Genomic DNA, 21,490 nt, shown 5'->3' with positions numbered 1-21,490 from the left:
AAGCTTCCAAGGAATTCGAGTGACACGAAAATGCGAGGGTGGCTGGGTCATGAATCTGAGAAACTTCTAAATAAAATCAGAGTATAAAGTGCACGTGGGGTGAATAATTTAAATTTAATTATTTCGCAGCTCTTTAAATGATTAGTATGCCTAAACCAATTTTCAGAAAATTAACAAAAAATTAGACAATGAATAAATTAAGTCATTAACCTTCAAACTTCAATTCGCGTCTGCTATTTATAATACTTCGATATAATAAAAGTAAGGTTATAAACGAACCAAAGATATTTGGGTAGACTGCTCTTATGGAAAATCCAATTTGCAACCGACTGTTTATGTTATATTCATTATTGGCTGAATATTAGGTTTGTCAAGCAACATTTTTTTTTAAATTTCATTACTTACGTTCTATACTTTTATTTACTCCTACAATATTGAAAAGATTTTACGCCTCTACGGTCTTTCTGTAGCTGCGAGTACACAGATTATAACGTATCTATACGGTGTTTCATGAATAAAGCAAAATGAAGCTTTACGTTAATAGATGTAAAATTTTTTTAAAAGTGCTAATTTTACGTTGAACCAAATTGAATGAATAAAATATCATTTAGCTGGGACAAATTTTAACTTTCATTTATTTTAGAATGTTTGTATCTGTATTAATGGATTGCATAGCTGTGATAGGCTTGAAATTAAATCAAAATTGACGAATTTTTATTGTAAGTAAAATTGAATTTTATTAAAAAATTAAAATGCTTTCAGAATAGTCTTTTGGGAATATCTTCTCTAAATTTCAATCAAAAATATAAAAAGTAGAGCTGCTGATAGCTATTTTCCCGAACGGTGCTTATAAAAACAGCGTTCGCTGTACCAGATATCTCGGGTCCCTTATATATGAAACAAAGCAAAAATTTGTCGATAATCTGTACCGATTAAACGTAACTATAAAAATAATGGAATGTGCCGCTGAACCGCATTGTTGTGTTTTTTAAGAATAATTGCACAATAAAATATCCAAAATTATTGCATCAAACTCCCAAACAGTGTTACGTAATCAGTCTTCCCTTGCACGAATAAATTTAACATTTGATGCGATATCGACATCTACCACAATCTATGCTGTTACAACATTTAATTTATGAAAACGCATTTATGGAATGACCAATAAAATTGAGTACTTTTACGATCACGATATTTTTTTATAACGCACTAGTGTTTGTAGGAGGGTTAAAAATAATTGTAACGAAATTCATAAACTAAATGTTTTATTTGCATTCGAAGCATCAATGTTACATTTTTAATAATGTGGAAACAAAAGTAAAAATATCTACTGCTACATCCGTTACTACTAATTTTGACTACGTTTTCTCAATGTTCGTTTCCCAAGTTAGATTCCACCCCTCAAACGAAGTACCAAGTGAAGGGTTGATTCTTTCTGAATATTATAATCAGAAAGCGTCCTTCCGTCCTCCAGCTGTTTGCCGGCGAAAATTAGACGTTGTTGATCAGGGGGGATGCCTTCTTTGTCCTGAATTTTAGCTTTGACATTTTCAATCGTATCCGAAGCTTCAACTTCCAGAGTGATAGTTTTCCCAGTGAGAGTCTTCACGAAGATCTGCATACCACCACGAAGTCGTAAAACTAAATGAAGCGTTGATTCCTTTTGGATATTGTAGTCTGATAGCGTGCGTCCATCTTCAAGTTGTTTACCAGCGAAGATCAAACGTTGCTGATCTGGAGGAAAGAGTGATAGTTTTCCCAGTGAGAGTCTTCACGAAAATCTGCATGCCTCCACGAAGTCGAAGAACTAAGTGAAGAGTAGATTCCTTTTGGATGTTGTAGTCGGAGAGTGTCCTGCCGTCTTCGAGTTGTTTACCAGCAAAGATCAAACGTTGCTGATCTGGAGGAATGCCTTCTTTGTCTTGAATTTTGGCCTTGACATTTTCAATCGTATCTGAAGCTTCTACTTCTAATGTAATGGTTTTCCCAGTCAGAGTTTTCACGAAGATCTGCATACCTCCACGAAGTCGAAGAACTAAGTGAAGAGTAGATTCCTTTTGGATGTTGTAGTCGGAGAGTGTCCTGCCGTCTTCGAGTTGTTTACCAGCAAAGATCAAACGTTGCTGATCTGGAGGAATGCCTTCTTTATCTTGGATCTTAGCTTTAACATTTTCAATAGTATCTGAAGCTTCGACTTCGAGAGTGATGGTTTTTCCTGTTAAGGTCTTAACAAAAATCTGCATGCCTCCGCGAAGTCTCAAAACCAAATGAAGCGTTGATTCTTTCTGAATATTGTAATCGGAAAGCGTTCTTCCATCTTCCAGCTGCTTGCCAGCAAAGATCAATCGCTGCTGGTCAGGTGGAATGCCTTCTTTGTCCTGGATCTTGGCCTTGACATTTTCAATTGTATCGGAAGCTTCAACCTCGAGGGTGATTGTTTTTCCTGTAAGGGTCTTCACAAAGATCTGCATGATTGATCTGGAAAGAAATAATGAAACCAAATTATTACTTGTCCACCTCATGGAACTCCGCTCTAAACAAAAATTATTTAATAATTGCTTCTTATACAAGCCCGTTATAAAATATTTATTAAAATATACCTAATTACAAACTACAGAAATCTAGATTGACGTTTAAACATAAAATGAAATCCTGTCAGTTATTGATCGTCATACGAAACAAAATGGAGGTGCTGAAGGCGAGGCCCCATACTCAACCAAAAAAGAAAACACTTCTACCATATGAATATTCGCATATTTTACAATTCCTTAATATCCTTACCTGTTATGAAAGCGATAAGAAGCGTTTGAACAGCAATAGAAACCACAATGTTCACAAAGAAAATTGAGAGAAGCTTTAAAGACGATTTGTCCTGTACAGCAACTAAGAGTCACCAAGGAATGCTACGAAATTATAGAAATCGTAGAAGGATAAAGGAATACCCACGCGTGCCAATATACCCCCCTCAAATTCCCTAACTTGCGACACAGCTAGGGAACTTTTTTCACTAACCATTGGTGATAATTTTGAACAAAATTTGTAGAAGCGTCATTGTTGAAACGGCCAGTAGTAAAAATTATCTGAAATGGCCCGCGTTATAAATCGTAATTCTGACAATAAGAATTTGGAAAAATTGGATAACATAAATTTGGAAACTACCCTATACGCATCTATACCACGTATTAGCGAGTTATGTTGCGTCATTTGTCAGATAAATATTCACGAAGTTTATGATTCTTCGGCAAAGTCACATTATCATTGGCAAACAATGAAGTGCAGGTAAAAAATTTGATTCGAATCCCTGGTAACAATGAAATTGTCTACAGTATTATATAATAATGCATTACAATTGCATGTAATGTAAATCCCGATGCTTGCTTTTCAACGTTGTTTTTATTCGAATAATTGATTATGATTTACAGATTAATAATTTATATGATGCCGGAAGTAATCGCGTCACCGTTATACGGCAGTAGAGGCAGCATATGCGTTATAACAACTAATGATTTTTATGAAAGCGAAAGAATGCAGTCCATTCTGAGATCTATGAATATACTTGTACTATAAATTTATTCGTGTTTTATATTAATATTTTATTGTCATATTGGATCACCATGATAAATCATAATAAAATTATATTTTTCAAATGATACAGATAACTGAACTGAAACCAGTTACTGCTGATATCTATAAAGCTGCTCTTCAATGTACGATATTATTCAAAATATCACCAGACTGGAATAAAGTTGATCGTTTTTTATTACACGGACGAGATTTTCTCACGCATACAGAAGGAAGTGACGGGATAAAAATGGATCTCTTCATTAATGGTATTTAAGTGTAAAAACGAAATATAACATAAATAAGAAATTTTTTTCTTTAAATATTATTAATTATTTCAGACCAGGAACTTTGCGTGGAGTTGCGAGCAACACGTATCAAAAAATCACCAGTGATGTTGGAAGATATTTGTTTACCGCAAAATCTTTTAATAGAATTCATGGCAGATCCAGAGGGTTCCATTGATTTAAAACCATTTGGACATCCATGGGTTCACGTATTGCCCAGGTCTCTTTTTTCACGATAATTACAATTACCTGATAAATACAATTTTATTGTAAATTTATATTTTTACAAAAACAGTATGAAGAGAGGTATGGTCATTTCGGTTTCCAAGCAAATACCAAAAGCTTGTCCCTTCAAAAGTTACGACGAGCTACGAAGACATTGGAAAAATATGGTACTGTACATAGTTAACACTAATTATTATTTATATGAATAATATCATTTGCTTGATTGAACTCTTAACTTTATAGCACGGCTATCGATTACCAAAAGTAGAGGAAGGAATCATATATTACGAAATCCACTTCCCAATTGCTCAAAGCAACACTTTCACGTATCCCAATGTTTGTCTGGCAAATTCTTTAAAGATTCTTCGCAATGGGAAACCGGAAATTATCGCCGATCGATTTGCGCAGAATTTTATGAAAAAGATAACAAGTGTGTGTGGAACACGAATATGGATAAATCGTGGTCGCGATTTGTTAAATACTAAGGTGAATAATATTTTTTTACAAATTTTTGTACAGCTTCACTTTTGTCACTACTTTTACAGGAACTGTTCTTAACAACTAATAAAAATATTGCGACTCTGCAATCAGAATCTAATCCAACATGGAATTGTGCGTCGACTTCATCAAATGCTGTAGAATCATCAGTTAATTTAACATTTTCCGACACTTGTGCTAATGAACTGTGCAGAAATATCAGTGGTTTAATGTCACCAACTCAAAGTTTGCGTGGAAGTATAACGCAAGAGGCAATTGATATATTCAAAACTCCATGCCTGATGGATGCAAATTTGGATTCGAAGAAAATTTGGATCAATGATAAATATTTAAATTATCGAAAGAATGAAAGTAATATTGATACTATAAATAACAATAGCTCTAAAGGTAACAAGGATTTGTACTGTCAAAAAGTTCTTCCGATATACGAATGGGAAAGTCAAAAAGTAAATTCTGTGAAAAAATTGGAAATATCATCCGAGACTACAAATCATTCACAAACAGCGAATCAATGTGAATCACAATTACCGAGGAATCGTCAAATTGAGTTAAACGAGCCGATAACAAAACGAATACTGAAACAATCTCAAATTGATTCATCGCAAAATCAAATGAACAATTTAAACACGATAGAAAATAAGCAGTTGATAACATATTTTTTTAAAGAGCAAAAATCGGTTCAACAGACAACCAGTACAAGTAACAAAGTAAATATTTCTACGTACCAATTCGGCTTTAATTTTGGAAATTTGTATTAAAGTAATTTTTTTCTAGAGAGAATTTGAATCATTCAACATGGCCTCACGTGAAAGCAGAGACGATAGTCAGTCGCAGAAACAAAGTCAAGAAATGCTAGTGGTACGTTGAATACGAGAATTAAATTTTAATAGATGTGAAATATTGGAAATACATGTTAATTATTACTAATAGGATAATCAGAGCAAGAAGAGGAGAATGGAAGTGAGTCGAAATATCAGTATAGAAGACTTGGCAAAACAGAATAAACTCGATCAGTTAACTGTACCTGAATTAAGAAACTGGCTGAAGGAACGTTGCATTCCGTTTAAAGGACAAGATCGAAAATCTAGCTTAATTAGGGTAATAATTTCACATGTAAAAAATACGCAACTTCTAACGGAGCGGCTTAAGTTATAAGATAGTCATATATTTAATAATCTGAATATGTTATAGCGACAGTTATTTAAACATTTTGTACAATTTTCTAAAATTTCACTAATATTGAAAAATTTAAAATTATAATTATATATCATCATTGTATAAAAAATAATTTTTCAGTAAGTATAATGAAAAAAATAATAGTCAATCTTAAACACAAATAATTCAACAATATTCATGACATAAAAATAAATATTAAAAAACGTCACAATATTTAAATTGTTCTACTCATAATTATCTGTTATATAATAGTCGTTAATAATTTTAAGCAAGGCTTCGCGGTCTGCCTTATGTTCAATTCCAATTTCCTGTAAGTCATTATCACTGAGAGTCAAAAAAAGTTCAAAATCCACCTGTAAATTAATTAATACGTGTTAGAAGTATAGGATTTTAAAAATATATTTTATAAAATTTATTGTCAGCTTTTTCGTAGAAATAAATCTCACCTCCTCTTTAAGAAATATTGGGACATGATGACTCAGTCCATAACGTCTTAATAAAAGTACCATTTCGGCTTGTTCCGGATTAAAAAGCATCCCACGTGGTGGGGTCGTATAACGTGGTGGAGTAGGAGTATTTTGAGAAAATACAGTATCTTGATCATTAATATCATCAGGCACATTAGGAGAACGAGTTGGACTGAATTCAGGCGTGAAAGTGAGAGTACCATTAAAATCATCACAAGCATCTTGGATTTTTAAATCCGCAGGACGAAGAATTTCAATCCTAAAACAAAAGATAATTAAAGTACAGATACTACGTGGAACGGAAACGTTTATACTTTAAGAGAAAACAGTATTAGACGTACCTTTGCAAAAATGTTGCAAAAGGTGAGGAAACCTTTTTTTGAAATTTGTTATCAGTCTCCATGTGATCATTCAAGTCATGAGTCGCATAAATAATTTTTGGAGAAACATTGCTTTGGTAATAAAAATTATCATTTCCAGAGAAATTGTATTTAGGAGATCGCGGAAATCCAGAATCACAGTTATATGTCAAATTAGGTGATATTTGACTCCTACAATCGAATCCTGAAATCCCTTGTACTGACAGTAAATTTAATTTAAGGGGTGTACAAGACTTTGATGGTTTTTGTATAGTTAACGTGTTGGAAAAGTTACAGTCGTTTTTTTCATCATTACTGTGTGAGATTAATATTTTTGGCGAAGCTGCGTTCTTAATAGAACATTTCTCTGCGTTATTAATATAATTTTTATAATGCGAACTGTACAAATTCGTCAGATTTTTTTGGAGAAATTGATTATTTTCCTTATTAACAACTTCCTCGTCCTCAGCCTCATTCTCATTCTCAAAAACATCAATATTGTCAGACTGATCACTCCAATAATTTTCTATGAAGTCATATTGTATAGCTAATGACGCTATTTCCGGGACTGTAGACTGTCGCATCATCAAATGTGTATATTCATCTGTTTTATGATGTTCAAAAAATTAAATCTTTTTTCAAAATACAAAATACTTAGAATAATCAAACTACCTTACTTGCTTTTTTGGGATCCAGACCTAGGCTTAACAGTTTAAAAAAAAAATGTTTGTCATTTTTCATTGCTGCAATGCACAAGGGGCTTATATCATCATTTGCAGCAATTTGTAATGCAGATGGACAAGCTTTGTATATGATGTCAAACATTTCTTCACTTATGGCAGCTGCCAATCCCAGCACCGACATGCCTGTGAAAATTTGGATGACAATATACTTAATTATATTCACAAAAACCTAATCAGCTTACAACGTGGTCTATATCATAATTATAAGTACCTAGGTATGTAGATTCATTGACATTTGAATTATTTTTCAATAACAACTTTACTGTTTCAACATTTTTGTTACGAATGGCTTGCATCAATGGTGTCCAACCAAATTTGTTTTTCTGATCGATACGACATGGCTTCTTTATAATTTCTTTAATAATTTCATTGCATCCATTCGTAGCACTGGTGTGCAATATATTATTACCGTACGCATTTGTTGCATTTAATGAATAATCTACAGAATGATAGTTTAATATATTTACAATTAGGTATTACGTTTTTAACAAAGTTTAAGCAGTAATAGAATATTATATTCTGTTTACCTTGTTTTTTCAAACTATCAACGACTTTCTCTTCAATGTTCTTCTTCTTGTTGTTTATATTTTCCATAATTTTATATAACTTTATGTATCCAAGATTAAAGAATGATTAGTCACACTTGCTGGAGACTTATCAGAAGACAATTTCTTAAATGAAATAACTAACTTTCGGTATTACCCTGATTAGGCATTGCTCAGCACTAAGCAAATACAATAAAAGTCTTTGGATTAAACTTCACAGTTTCCAATAAGGTCATTATTGATAGACTGTTATGAGTATAGCTGTTTAGATTAGTAAGTTACATTTATCATTTAATGATATTTCATACAATAACTGTTTGAATGATGTTATACTTCATCGAAGCAATAACTGTCGAATGTAATTGAATATATATAAATATTATATCAATATTTAATTAAATAAGATAAACCACAAAATAAGTTCATAATAATTTCATGATATTATGATCTGAATTATTTTATTGGAAAAGTGATGTACATCAACGAATAATTACTTGTATTCTTAAAACACACGCAATATTTACTGCGATAGGCATTTTCGTTACGTTGACAATAAAAGTTATTCGATTCTTGTAACGAAACAAATAACTCTAGTAACGGTACAATAATGAAGGATGTGCATGATTAAATTGCAATCAGTGGACGTAACACATAAATAATTATGTAAATGATTGATAAGTAGTAAAATATCTTAACATAAAAACAAAACTGAGTAAGAGTTTGCAATAACTTAAGAATCTTAAGACAATTTTTCATACGTAAAATGTACTATCGACTAAAGTTATTGATGGCACGAAGTATTTGTTCGAGTTGGAAGACGATGATGAATGTGACGTTTTTTGACTTGACAAAGAGCGAATGAAAAGTAATGGCAGTGTCTTTGTACGATTTATAGCGTCATTGGAACATCTAATCGTTCAATAATTATAATTAAAACATGCGCCAAGGAATAGAACACCGTAATAGGGAGAAATAAGAGCAGTGAAAAAACATCATAAATGCCTTCAAATGTTTGTGCTTCAGCGAAACCTTTAGTATATCAAACATGTCGAAATGACAGATTTCTCAGTTTAATCTCAAAGTTCGTCAGTAAAGCGTTCAATGTCTTGTAAATGATCACCATAGTCAGTAGCTTCACTGCCAACAAAAGCATCATGATGTTCTAAAATTTCTTCAAAGGATAGTCTGTTGTCATGATCATCATCCGATGCAGCAAATAGATGATCCACTTCGTCAGATGCTATATCCCTGTTAACAAATTGAGACACACACGTAAAATACTTTGTATGGATACAAATATTTCTAATATTATTGCAGTTATATAATTGATTCGCACACATGACATGAAAAAAATAAAGTTTGTAAAATACATACTCGTTGCTCGGTACAAGCCAACTGAGGATTTCATCTGCATCCAGTCTACCATCTCCATTTTTGTCATGTTCATGATCAAACTTATCTTTTTCAATTAGAAGCCATTCTTTATCCTCGCCTCTAGCCCTGTCGCCTAAAAATTCTTGGAAGCTCACAGAACCGTCCTTGTCGGTATCCTTATCTTCTAAAGCTTGTTTGAGTAATAGGGGAAACATTCTAGGTGTTTCCTCAGGATGTGTGTAAGCCTTGAACTCTTCAGAATCCAAATATCCATCCTTGTCAAGATCAGCAGCTTCAAACGTTTCCTTGTCATCCTGTATGAGTTTGTCATCTAATGCTATGTCTTCAGGATCGGATCCATAAGTATCTTGAAGAATTTCATCCCAGGTTACTCTTCCATCTTCGTCAGAATCTGCATCATCTAATCGATCTTGAGATTCTTCAGTAGACAACATACTGTTCATAATAAATAATAAATTATACCAAAATATTAATCACACAGTAGCACACATGAGCATCCTTATACCTTACCTAAACGAACGTAAAATCCAAGCTTTTAGTTCATTTCTTTCAATAAATTTGTCATTGTTTAAATCCATTTTAGTTAAAAGTATTTGAAGTCGTCGTTTAGATTCCTCAATAGGAAGTTTGTCAAATTCTTCTGCTTCTTTGACACTTCCTGGAAAGATCAATCAAGTTATAAAATCTTTAGAATGTAAAAAAGTAAAGAGCTATATTTATAATTCTATTTTATAATTATACCAAGAATAGCTTCGTGATCAAATTCCTGACGATGTTCTCCATCTATATAATGATCGCTATCGCGAGGACTGAAGGCACCGTCGACGGTTCTTTCATTTCCTTCTCCTTTGGTATAATGATGAGTGTGAATATGAGCCGATGCAGCATAACATTCCGCAAAAGCTCCAAAAACGAATACAACGACGAACAGCAAGCGATTTTGAGTTAAGGGTTGCATTCTAATTGATCCTTTTAAGTGAACCTTAAAAATGATACAAATTCAAGAATGAAGCGATTTGATTTATAACCTTAAAGCACTGAAAAATTGTCAAACTTCATAGGAAACAAACAGGAAAAAAGCAGACTACGGAAATCGATGAATCGAATGAAAAAGTTTTTTGATAAACTATCAGAAACAAACCAATTTTAGTATCTCGAATTTAATGTAAACCCAGTAGTTACCAATGTTCGAAAACACGGAGAAAAATTAATTACAGTTATTTTGATAATACAAAATTGTCGTTTCTAATAATTATCTCAGATTTACTGTCTTCCGCATTGAGTATACTTGTGTAAAATTAATAATAGTGTTTTATAAATGATATGTAATAAAAATTGTACGACACAGAGGACTCAGAAATATTCCTCTTTCACTGCAAAATATAACTATAATTTGTTGCAAACAACGTAGCAACAGTCACAATTTACCAGAACGACGAACGACACAAGTATGCCGGAACAGAGAGACGGTTTTTTTAATGCTGGCGAAGCGTTTCAAAACTATTTCTAAACGTCAAAGGAAAACGCTGAACGAGCTCTTTAGCCGTGGGACGCATGTGCGGTCATGATTCCACGCCAGGGAAGACACTAAAAATAGATATACACCAATTGGCATTAAAGTTATTTCCACCATAGATGATTGAAGATTTTTTAACGAATTATTTGCAATTTAAAAACGTCATGTCTACGGACATGAGCAAAAACACAGCAAACTCACATAGAAAAAAAGTCAAAATGTATAAATAATCCATTAAATTCACTAAAAATTCAATCATTTTGATGTTTTTTTCGAAATATACAATATTTATCCTTTTCGAGTTACGCTTCAAAAACGAATTTTTGAAGCTGTGAATGTAACAAATAACAACTGAAGTTTTGCATGCGTAATTTTCCCGTTGATTGATATTTTGTTTTATAGTCTGCCTGCATCATCCAACGATACATTTGTAAAGTCGGTATTTCAGTCGGTAATTCGATTTACTGAAGTCAGCGATACTCAGTTTTACATGGCAGCACCAAGCAGTACTAAACCCAGTACTTATCATCAGTCAATAAAGTTTCATAAAAGTAATATTATTAACCGAAGATATTTTCATAAGTTAGAATTACTAGCTTGACGGCAGATGGCGAAATTACTTCCCACTAGAAGCCATCAATTCGTCAAATAAAATGCAATAATTTAAGAAGAAATTATTCAGTGACATTACCTGTTACAATTTGCATCCTGACGCGTTACAAATGGCGCATGTAATTATTTCTCAAATATATACCAAGGGTATTTATCTTTATACCTTTCGTATCTGTCAGTCCCTGCTAATGGAAAGTCCAGCTAAAGATTAATACATAGCTATTAATATTCGTAAGTAACAAACCTTTTATCTGAGTGCCCTTAAAATCAAATTAAAATCACGTAAAGTTACGCACAAAATTTGCAGTTTCAGTACCCAACCTACAAAGACAAACTAATGACAAATATATACCAACACAAGCATATGAATAATGAATAATGTGTAATGAAAATCGGCAGGTGCTTTCAGTTCGTCGTGAACTCGATTTCCAAAATTGTTCTCTTGAATCCAGCTGGCGTGTCGTACCGGCAAAACACGGCGTTGACGAACCTTCGCATCGCGTCGAATAATTTTCTAGAAAGAACATCCGTGGAAAAGAAAGGATACTTATGAAATCAGCGTTACGCTGTAAAATCAGCAGAGCGTGAAGGGGGGTCCCACGACACAGGATGCTCCTACCTTCCGTGTCTACTTGCGCTCTAGACCCTCCTACGAATCCTCATCTGCGGTCGTTAAAAGATTCCAGCAGTCCCGCGCAAAACAATGGAGGTAAGCCACGATTGTATATGTCGTACGTAATTAACGGTTTCGCAGAATAAAGTGAAAAATTCGCTCGCATTAAAAGATCGAGCATATACACATACAGTGCATAAGAATCTACCTTTGCGAAAGCATGATAAATAAATTTCTATTAATAACTCAAAATGGCAGTTAAACAGAGATTAATAGAAATACTAAAAAAAGTAAAGGAAAAACGTCCAAAGGAAACAGACCTGACCTAATGACTTGATAATTAAAATTTACGTACATACAAGCCATTCTAATCACAGTTCAAATTACTTTCCTAGATTCTAAAAAAAAAAAAATGGCTGATGATTTCATTCCATTTAAAAGACTCGCTACAAGAGATGTAATCTACAGATCTGAGATAAGTCTGGACAAAACAAAGAAGTTATTTGGGTAAGTGATGTTTTTATGTCTACTTTTATTTCTTTTTTTGCTTTTTCCTTATCACGCATTCGTTTCAATTTTTACGCTATCCTAGGAGACGTTCTCCTACCCGTTAAAAGCGGAAGGCGGACATTAGTTCCCCCTAAACCGAAAGCGAGAAGCCGCCGAAGCAGAAGCAGGAACCGGCATTATCGCACGGTGATTCGATTCCTGTCGCCGCGGCCGTGTATACCCAGGTAAAAACAGAAGTGGAAAGGAACAATGACTCGGTCGGCGGGTACCAAGCGGACGACACGATGGAGTCGGCGACGGTGAGGGTTGGAGAGGTGAAGAAGACGATGGATAAAGGCCGGGGGAGAGTGCGGGGCCGAGGGGGAGTCTTCATAATTAGTCATAGTGCGATGCGCTAACAGCGGCACTCTGCAAGAGTGCTTCGCTTGTTGTTGCTGCTATTGCTGGTCGAGTACTTGGAATGAACTTTGAAAACGACAGAAACATCATCTACAGGGTGATCTTAATGTTTAGTATGACATATATTGATATTTATAGCAGGATTGAGCATACAGGCAGAATTGAACACCCTGTATATAATGAATTTTTGCAGCAGGTCAAACGGGCTAAAGCAGTTCTGCCAACAGCATACGAATGCACCAGGGCGTATCGTTCCTTTAGGTGCAATCCTTACCAGGGTAAAATCGCAGGAGGGTAATATAAATCTTATTGTTAGCCGATCCTCCTTAGGAGTACAGGATCCTGTATATGCATCGGTATCAAGTTAGGTACGCAGAGGTCATGAGATTCTTGCAGCTCATCTATGAGGTCAAGAGGTGCCGTTTGCACCAGGAGGTCTGACTCCTTGACGGTAGGAGGTCCATCACCGTTGGTAACCAGGAGTAGATAGCTATACCTCGCCAGATCGATCTGACAAGTAGTACAACAAGTTATCCGAACGACCGGGAGTGGATACCATTAAGGAACGGGACGAGGAGCATCAGCCTGCACCAGGTAAGGAAGGATATTCATCAGGATGGAGGTTAAACGGTAGTCAAGATATTCAGACCGTTTGACGATCGTTAACCCTAAACACATTGTCGATAATCATCATGACAAGATAAGAAACTGCCTGATGATCTATTCTCATCAAGCAGCCAATAAACAATTACAAGCGCTCTGTATAAACAGAACCAGGTGACTAAATGAAAAGATGATCAGACCTTTGGATCAATACAAAGTGATTATTTATATAGAGAAAAAAAAAGCCTATTCAGGCTCATTATTTTAATTAAATTTCTTTTCTTCAAATTCAAATTACTGTCCATAGGTAATACAAGTATCAGTGTCAATATGGATTTTTCATGGGAGGCCAAGAACCCGACAAGGACGCTTTCCTCATAATGAAGAGATCCCCAGCGAATTCCATGCTTGGACCCTAACCCGCAGCAACCAAGAATTGCGGAAGATCCATTGGGCTCTCTTCGTAGACGCTCTTTCGCGGACACCCTGTATGAAGAAGACAGTGGAAGACGGAGCGTGGCTTCTGGCGCAGGTAGAGGGGAGACAGGAGGGGTGCAGGGGTGTCGGACTGTCGGTGCGAGAGGGTGAGCAGGAGGATCACGGGGTGCGGGCGCGGGATGAGGGGAGACCCGGTGAGAGGGAGAGGGTACAAGCCACTAGGACGAGGGGGACGGAGGGGAGCCTCGGAAAGCGGCAGAGCGAAGCGACAGGCGGCCAGCCGTGTCTCCGGCGAACTCACCGCTTCCCAATGGCGCGCCACTTCGATTCCTCGGTGTTGGCTTTGACTTCATCTTCCTTTTGCCCTTCGTTCGTTTTCTCTGATTCTCCTCTACCGTAGGACTGGTTAAGCTTTTATACATAAAACACCTTTTGCGCTTATTCAGATCCTTCCGCATCCCGCAAGCCGGAATCGTGCAAGAGGATGACGTGCCATATATGCCAGCGCACCTTTCCTCTTCAGCATCCTCTGCCCCTGGACGCCTGCACCTGTCCTCCTGGGGTTCACCTGCGAAACAGTACGACGCAGCCTTACCGGACCCTCGCGAGCCATCCAACACCTGTTGCCGCGGAACAACTGCGCCTGGTGTATATCTACCTGATCCCTGCAGGACAAACGCATTGGCGTCACGCAGAATGGACGATCAGTGCTGATGAGCATGGTGTTGTATCACCATTACTGGATGCACCGAATGTTTTATACCAGATGACAATGAACGTCATGGTACCAGGATGATTCAGTGACCAGCTGCCTTGCAGCAACCTTCTAGAATCTTCAGCAGATCTGCGTATAACAAATGTGAATTTTCTTTTTTTCTATAATTCTTCTGACCCGCTACGTCGACGACTGCCTTAATGTTTTATATGTTTTATTTTTTCATATCAAACACGACGTGGGAATCAGCCTTATTGTATTCCTGCCGAACAAGATCGGTATTCGAATGTCAGTAAGATCAACATGGTATCAGGTGCCAGGAACTCGTTTGAGAAGATTATACTGGTATGGATGGATGCAATGTGCCTGCAGAGGGATCTCTCGCAGTGGTCAGAACTTTTTAAATGGAAAGTGATAGGAACCAATAGCCGTGGTCCAGACGTTCTTGAGGATGCTGACGTTGCCCGTAAGATTTGATGCTTTTATTTGCGTTCGCACGTCCCGGGCTGACTTCTCGCACGAGCCTCGACATCTGGTTATACCTGGTAAGATCGGTGAACCTGCTGCCAGTCCTGTATATAATATACATCCGTCACCTACCGGCTATCTGTCTACCTGACTCCTGAATCATTGTGAGCAGTAGCCTGCAACTGGCTCCCGGCCATTCCCATCGCACATGCTACTCTGGGCTTGGATCTAGGTCATTTTCAAAATATATCTCAGCCACGCTTGTCCTCTCGCCTACTCACGCGAATTCACATCCCGCTTCTACATTTATAAGCTTGCTTGTCGCCCCCGTATCTCACACGTAAATAAACTAACAAGTCAGCATCTTTGCAGATGGACCGATCCTACGAAGATATAACATTACTGGATAGCTCACAGAAGATCCACCGGACCAATTGCATTGACTGTACCACAGGAATCAAATACATCCGCTGCAACCTTCAGAGGGTAAATAACCAAATATAAATCAACAGACTCACCTGTCATTCGCACACCAGATTTAATCCCTATCAATATTTACCAGGTAGAACGTTCAACCATGCCTTACCTGCACGAAAGATCCACGTTTTTCCTACTAAACGTTCAGAATTCCACGGAAGGCAAGATCGTGGAATTTCTCATAAGTAACCTTGGTACAGCGAATATACATCCTGAAACGATCATACTGGTAGCATCGATAGTTAGCTCGCTGAAAGGCTCAACACGAAGGAGAATAAATCTCCCGTCTCGGTCGTGAGGCACAACTGTGAGTTTAAATATAGACGAGCTATCATCGGACCCGTAGATAATTGATGTCTCGTCAACGGGAATACCCACAATTCCGTTCGCTCGGATGGATGTCCAGGTCTGGTTGGCTCAGGATCAGAGATTTTGTCTCTAGCGAGTATGCCCACTGTACGCAGTAAGAACCACCGCCATATCCTAGTCCACGTTCTGGTCTGCGTCCACATCTACATTTAACTGTTGCGGTTAGATGGGGTAGGGAAGCGAAGCATCTGTTGCTCTCGGCGAAGCGCAAACTCTGCGTCTAAGACCGGCGTTACGGTGCTGGGCTAGATGTCCGGTTAATGCACCTGCAAACTCCCTGATCTGTGAACGTTGGATAGGTAGGTGCCTGGTAAGGTAGGAATACTGCATGCGCTTAGTTGAGTATTAGTAAAGAGGCACTGGTACGTGTAGAAGAGAACCAGATAGGGTTATATGTTTTGGAGTCTGATGATAATCAAATGCCTGATTTTATATTTCTAGAACCTACCTGATGATCTACCTTCGAGTTGACTGCTCAATACCCATCTATGGATTTCCTTGTTTTTTGGATTAAAACCTTCCATGAGTCTCTCCTGCGATTCTCCATGCACCAATTCGTCATTCTTTCCTCGCCCCGTCCCATCCCTCCCTTATCACTTGGTTAGGACGCGCTAAGCGCTCCACTAACTTTACCCTGGAGTCGCTGACCTCGGGATTCAGCCGTGCGCATCAGCATTTCTCCGAGCGCCACGCTTGCTGACTCCCTGATAACCCTTACTGGATGCCAGGAAGATCCTCAGGATTTTTAGGCGTCATCTCCGAGAAGATCCGCTGTAGATTTTTTTATTAACCAACCTTTTTCTAAATTTTTTTTCAGTTCGTACCAAGTTTGTACGGTCCTCAGATTTGACTGGTTCTGTCGATGTTCTTCAGGTTGGTCGGCGTGTGGCGAAAGTGACTGCAGGATTGTTCCAGGGTAGCCTCTTACTTCTGGTTTACAAGGACGTCGCCGGAGTCGATTGTTAGTATGAAGTTAGTAAGTAATCAGGGTAGATGACGATATCAGTACGTTCATTTTCGGCGCTTTTGTACTTTAATGAAAAATTGTTTGAAGAAATGCAGAGAGGTTTAGTGAGAAGGCGGGAAAATTTAAATTTTTTAAACCAGGATATTACGACCACTACCGACGACTGTACAATGATGACAGTCGTCACCGACTAGGAAGATGATGAAAATGATGAAGAAAGGTGATGAAGTTCTTGTTCTCTGTCCGACGATGCGTTTAACGGAATTTCTGCGTGAACTCGTTCCGTTCGATTGAACGAGCGTAGACCGATATCTCGAAAGTTGTCGAGCTATCGATATTTCCGATCGAGGCGAGACGACTCGATGACGACGGAATCCACGATCGTACGATTCCTGGGAGATTTCGATCGAAAAGTTCGAGGAAGCGAAGCGGAATGGACGGGAGGGCTTAGGTGGAAAAAAAGTTCATGCCGGTTTTTCATTAGACAATTTACATTCCTGAACCGAGCGGCACTTTGAGATTCAGGCATTCGAGTCACAAGAATACTTCGATATTTCGGATTTTCGATTGTAACCAGTCGCTGATTTATACCGAGCTATTCAGTTCAGGCGTACCATTAGTATTTGACAGGTTGTCGATGGATTTGGTTCGGCGCCATTTTGTAATTATATTCAAGTAAGACAGGTTATAATTTTTCGATCATATGTCAGTTATATTTTGGTATAAAGTATAGACCTCTTTTTTATACAAAGACCCTGACTTATAATTTTTCTTATTTCTCATACCTCCCGCGAGTGCGAGAGAGACGGACTTATGGGCATTACCATACGTAAGAGAGAGACACGCCGATAACGCAATTTCAGATAGAAAATAGGTATAATTTTTGAAAGTTCCTTTACCGTCTCTTAAAATTTTCCAAAAATACGAAAACAGTATTTCCATCGTTACCAACCGTTTCCCATAAATCGTTCTGAGCGTTCTCTTTATTTTTCTACTCTCCCGAGAAATTAAAGCGAGAAATAAAAATAGGCCGATCCGATAGCTCCGAACGAATCCCATTGAAATAATTTCTCCGACTGTCAGGACACTCGAACTCAAAATAAATCCCAGCAGTAAACCCATTACCCTCGTATCCAAATAGACTTATTTTCAACCCCAATTCCTTATCGCTTAACCCAATAATAAAAACTTTCAATTCACAGCTTGCAGACGATGCACCAACCGGCTGGGACTAAAATAAGCCAAGAACATCGGACCATAGTTTCTCAACCTTCCGTCAATGAGCAGCCATCGTCCAGCCAATCCTCTTAATTCGTACTTGCGGCCCACCGAGTGGTTACCGAGGATCCTCAGTGGTCTTTAAAAGCCCGGAGTACCATAGCCATACGATTTTCAATGGAGGCATCCAGAAATCCATCATCCGTGTAACGGATAGCAAGCGTAAATTGAACTGCGTCGTCAACACGAGATAGGTACCTGTCTTTCATTTTGTTTTTCTCTTCCTTTTATATACTTCACTTTTTTTCTTTATTATTCGTAACCGTCGCATGAGTCCAGGGTCGACGGAGGGAGTCGACGAAGGACAGGAAGAAGTCAGAGGGGGGCCACAACGACGACGGCGGCGAAGCGAAGGGGAACCTCAAAGAGAATTACGAGGACGAGACGGTTGTAGAGGAAGAGGAGGAAGAGGAGGAAGAGGAGGAAGAGGAGGAAGAGGTCCTCTCTCGTAATCCGTGGCGGCCACCGTGGCCGCCATCGTCGTGGCTTGGTTGGCTGAAAGTTCCTCGCTCTCAGGAGCTGCCGGTGTAAATTCTATCAAAGTCTATCTTACTTACGTTACGCTGGGGCACGGTCATACCCGCCCCACTCTATAACCACTCCACGTGAAAAGTCACGCTCTGCTGGACTCAGGTTTAGTTAGACTAATGTATAACGGGTGACGCTATTCGTTTTTATTAAAAAACAAAAAATAGAGTCTCTTGCTATCTTCATACTTTGCAAAGTTACTTGGCGCATTCAACATCGCCACGCTACTTTTGAAAATCGCTTTGCGTCTCTTTTGTCTAATGACAAATTTTGAAAAATAATTTTGAAAAATCTACTTAAATTTTGTACCTATACCTTATGTTTAAGTCATTGTTGACTTGATCTTGTAACTATTTTTTATACAACCTCCGCAATATGGATTGGAGGTTAGGTTACCTCAGCTCGTGCACAAGATAATATTCTTGACAGTAGCATGCACTGTTATCAGGTATCCAATTCACGATCTAGCAGAGCACTGATAACACTTGTATGACAATGATTGTATTATTACATTGTGCAGATATGCCGTGTCTGAAGTGGGAAGCTGGATGGTCGAAGGATCTCAAGATATTTTGGAACACTAAACGGGTCTCCGTGAAATAGATGAGTGTTCTCAAAGCTTGAGGATATATTGTATGCTGTCACACCCGGTATATAGGTATCCCGTATAACATAGCATAGCTTTTGCTATGCTGTTGGTCTATTCGCTCATTCCGAGCTGAGTCACACAGCTCAGGTATCTCGTTCTCTCTCTCATTATTCGCTACCTCTCTCTTTCTCCTTTATAAGTCCCATACTTTTTCCCTTCTCTTTATCCGTGTCTCTTTCTCTCTCTCTCTCTCTACATCACTCTAATACCCATCTCACTCTGTTACAGTCCTCCTCTCTCTCTCTTGCTCTCTGGATCGGTTGACTGGCTGACTCGCAGGTTGGCTGACTAGCTCGCTGTCTCTACGGCTGGCTGGCCACCTTCCTCTCCTGCCGGTGAACGCAGGTTGCCAGCAGAGTTAACCTGGCGTTACCTGGCGGCCTGCAGCTTTAGTTCACTCACGTCACTTCGAGCAACCGGTTCGGCTCGACGCCGATCCCGGAGCCTTGTAACGATCGACCGTCCGTTCGTTCCTCGTTCGTCCAACTTCAATCTTGCTACGCTTCCTTTTTCTTTTTTTTTTTTATCACCACGCCACTCCATCTCACTGTTTACTGATTCGCGTCGTTACGTAACCGCGGGAACAACCCACCCGGGTCCGATTCACAGACTCCAGGATCACGTCGCTCTGCTTTTCCTTATAACCGAAAGATCAAATCTGATCTGCCAGTCGATTTTCACTTGGTCCACCTGGAAAACAAATCGCGGAGACTTCATGGTGCTTAGACCGAAGGTTCATTAGCTTGGGCGGTCCCGGAGAGTTTTTGGAAAGAAAAATTATCTAGCGGCAACAGGTGCCAGGGTAGACTGGAGTGAATTCGACTGTACGTGATGATTCTCGTGGACCGTCGGTTTCACTCGTGTTACTTCGTAAATAGTCAAGATCGGAGGACCCTGGAATGTCCGCGGTTCTTGTCCTAGGTGAATTATGTACCTATCAGCCCTTGCACGAAGGTCGCGCGATCGAGTAAAAGTACTCCCGTGTCTTCTGAGGTCTACGTGAACAGAAATCTGAAGAGGAAGACCCCGCTTTGGATTCTCATCTTGGCAGCTACCTCATGGACACCGCCAGGCCCTTACGGTACCTGCGACTTGTCTACCTGGGTCTGGTGCAGCTGACTACAAGACAATTGGCTCCGTTCGTTCCGGTCCGAGGTACGTGTCAGTTTCAAGAGTGAAATCATAAATTGGACAATTGAAGATTTTTGGGTGATACCTGTCAGACGAACTTTGAGAAGAGTCGAGAGATCTTTGAATACTTTTCAAACTGATGGACAGGGACATATTTTTGAAAACCCATTCAAACACGGATGAACTTTTGGTTGGACTTGAATTTTTTATTTTATTATTATTTTTTTTTTTTTCTTTCTCTTTGTCTCCCTTTACTCTTGTATCTTTTATTTAGCTCGCCCCTCTCTCCCTTCACTACCTCTGGATATCGTTACATCACCCTGCAAAGTTCACTGACTACGGCGAGCGGTACTTTCGAATCTTTGAAATATTACGGCGAAGACTTATGTTTCCTTCCTGGCGCAGTGGATTCGTTAAGAATCGTCAGCACGTAAATAAATACTTGACTAAGGTGTGTATCGTTGATTGAGCAGTTTTAAAGATACGCCAAGAGAATATTCTATTGACGAAGACCGGAAGATTCGTGCTGATAAATGAGTCGAATTGGTGTTTCTGGAAGTAAGTAAGTCGCACGGACTTCGGAGGGCGACGAGGTGTAAGAAAATGAAGTGGACGAAGGAGACGGCGTGGAGGATGAAGATAATTGAGGAGAGAGTGGGCTGAAGGCGTTCACGAAAAGAAGAGTTTAAACGAACGTGCGGAGTATCGTTCTCTCGAAGGAAAGAGAGAAGAGGATAGGGAGAACGAAGAAAAAGAAAAGGAACGGAAGTGGACGGGAGAACGGGCATAAATCGACGACGCACCCAAAGAGGAAGAGAGTTCAAGAAGCGGTGAAAAAGGATCAAGAGGAAGATACCGAGGAACCTGTTCGCAAGACGTTAAGTTACGGGACTGCGGGGAGCCCAATTTGGAGTAAGGCAAATTTACGAAGTGGTCCAAGAAAGACGTAAGAGACGATACG

General features: G+C 38.5%; 5 protein-coding genes across 8 annotated transcripts; 2 read left to right on the top strand and 3 right to left on the bottom strand.

The window, feature by feature from the left end:
* Positions 1-1,248: 1,248 nt before the first annotated feature.
* On the bottom strand, positions 1,249-2,959 carry LOC107264415 (polyubiquitin). The gene is given in 3 exon segments (XM_025081709.1): positions 1,249-1,742; positions 1,744-2,478; positions 2,782-2,959. Coding segments are annotated over 2 exon segments (1,083 nt in total). The 5' UTR covers positions 2,472-2,478; positions 2,782-2,959; the 3' UTR covers positions 1,249-1,387.
* A 743-nt stretch (positions 2,960-3,702) lies between these two features.
* LOC107264416 (uncharacterized protein C18orf63) lies at positions 3,703-5,754 on the top strand. Its single transcript, XM_025081708.1, has 7 exons — positions 3,703-3,830; positions 3,903-4,068; positions 4,144-4,240; positions 4,317-4,559; positions 4,619-5,278; positions 5,346-5,429; positions 5,502-5,754. The coding sequence occupies exons 1-7, from the start codon at positions 3,812-3,814 to the stop codon at positions 5,724-5,726; spliced, it is 1,494 nt and encodes a 497-aa protein (XP_024937476.1). The 5' UTR covers positions 3,703-3,811; the 3' UTR covers positions 5,727-5,754.
* Positions 5,716-8,122, bottom strand: LOC107264413. Its single transcript, XM_015732640.2, has 6 exons — positions 7,844-8,122; positions 7,528-7,755; positions 7,251-7,439; positions 6,556-7,177; positions 6,194-6,473; positions 5,716-6,100 (listed from the first exon to the last, which is right to left on the bottom strand). The coding sequence occupies exons 1-6, from the start codon at positions 7,908-7,910 to the stop codon at positions 5,972-5,974; spliced, it is 1,515 nt and encodes a 504-aa protein (XP_015588126.1). The 5' UTR covers positions 7,911-8,122; the 3' UTR covers positions 5,716-5,971.
* A 180-nt stretch (positions 8,123-8,302) lies between these two features.
* On the bottom strand, positions 8,303-10,846 carry LOC107264414 (reticulocalbin-2). 4 transcript variants are annotated; one of them, XM_015732642.2, is made up of 5 exons: positions 10,685-10,846; positions 9,998-10,238; positions 9,767-9,914; positions 9,236-9,691; positions 8,303-9,109 (listed from the first exon to the last, which is right to left on the bottom strand). In XM_015732642.2, the coding sequence occupies exons 2-5, from the start codon at positions 10,212-10,214 to the stop codon at positions 8,938-8,940; spliced, it is 993 nt and encodes a 330-aa protein (XP_015588128.1). In that variant the 5' UTR covers positions 10,215-10,238; positions 10,685-10,846; the 3' UTR covers positions 8,303-8,937. The 4 variants fall into 4 exon arrangements, with proteins under 4 accessions (XP_015588128.1, XP_015588129.1, XP_015588127.1 ...); XM_015732643.2 differs by lacking the exon at positions 10,685-10,846 and adding an exon at positions 10,439-10,557; XM_015732641.2 differs by lacking the exon at positions 10,685-10,846 and adding an exon at positions 10,524-10,550.
* Positions 10,847-13,687: 2,841 nt separating this feature from the next.
* Positions 13,688-14,663, top strand: LOC107264409. The gene is made up of 3 exons (XM_015732638.2): positions 13,688-13,726; positions 13,817-14,316; positions 14,394-14,663. Exons 1-3 carry the CDS (start codon positions 13,700-13,702, stop codon positions 14,659-14,661), a joined length of 795 nt encoding a protein of 264 aa, XP_015588124.2. The 5' UTR covers positions 13,688-13,699; the 3' UTR covers positions 14,662-14,663.
* Positions 14,664-21,490: the final 6,827 nt, after the last annotated feature.

This window comes from Cephus cinctus, unplaced genomic scaffold (genome assembly GCF_000341935.2).
Source record: "Cephus cinctus unplaced genomic scaffold, Ccin1 Ccin1_scaffold0169, whole genome shotgun sequence".
NCBI classification, from domain to species: domain Eukaryota; kingdom Metazoa; phylum Arthropoda; class Insecta; order Hymenoptera; family Cephidae; genus Cephus; species Cephus cinctus.
The sequence above is the reverse complement of the archived record's forward strand: the minus strand, read 5'-3'. Positions and strand labels throughout refer to the sequence as shown.

Bases quoted from the DNA above. Each gene is read 5' to 3' on its own strand.
- LOC107264416 (XM_025081708.1), top strand. The intron at 4,069-4,143 runs GTCTCTTTTTTC...TTACAAAAACAG, and splicing joins TGGGTTCACGTATTGCCCAG to TATGAAGAGAGGTATGGTCA. The intron at 5,430-5,501 runs GTACGTTGAATA...TATTACTAATAG, and splicing joins AAAGTCAAGAAATGCTAGTG to GATAATCAGAGCAAGAAGAG.
- LOC107264413 (XM_015732640.2), bottom strand. From the start codon at position 7,910: ATGGAAAATATAAACAACAAGAAGAAGAACATTGAAGAGAAAGTCGTT. The intron at 7,756-7,843 runs GTAAACAGAATA...ATCATTCTGTAG, and splicing joins TGATAGTTTGAAAAAACAAG to ATTATTCATTAAATGCAACA. The intron at 6,101-6,193 runs GTGAGATTTATT...ATTAATTTACAG, and splicing joins CAATATTTCTTAAAGAGGAG to GTGGATTTTGAACTTTTTTT.
- LOC107264414 (XM_015732641.2), bottom strand. The intron at 9,915-9,997 runs GTATAATTATAA...TGATCTTTCCAG, and splicing joins TGATCACGAAGCTATTCTTG to GAAGTGTCAAAGAAGCAGAA. The intron at 9,110-9,235 runs GTATGTATTTTA...ATTTGTTAACAG, and splicing joins TGGCTTGTACCGAGCAACGA to GGATATAGCATCTGACGAAG.
- LOC107264409 (XM_015732638.2), top strand. From the start codon at position 13,700: ATGATCAGACCTTTGGATCAATACAAA. The intron at 13,727-13,816 runs GTGATTATTTAT...TACTGTCCATAG, and splicing joins GACCTTTGGATCAATACAAA to GTAATACAAGTATCAGTGTC. The intron at 14,317-14,393 runs GTTCGTTTTCTC...GCGCTTATTCAG, and splicing joins TCATCTTCCTTTTGCCCTTC to ATCCTTCCGCATCCCGCAAG.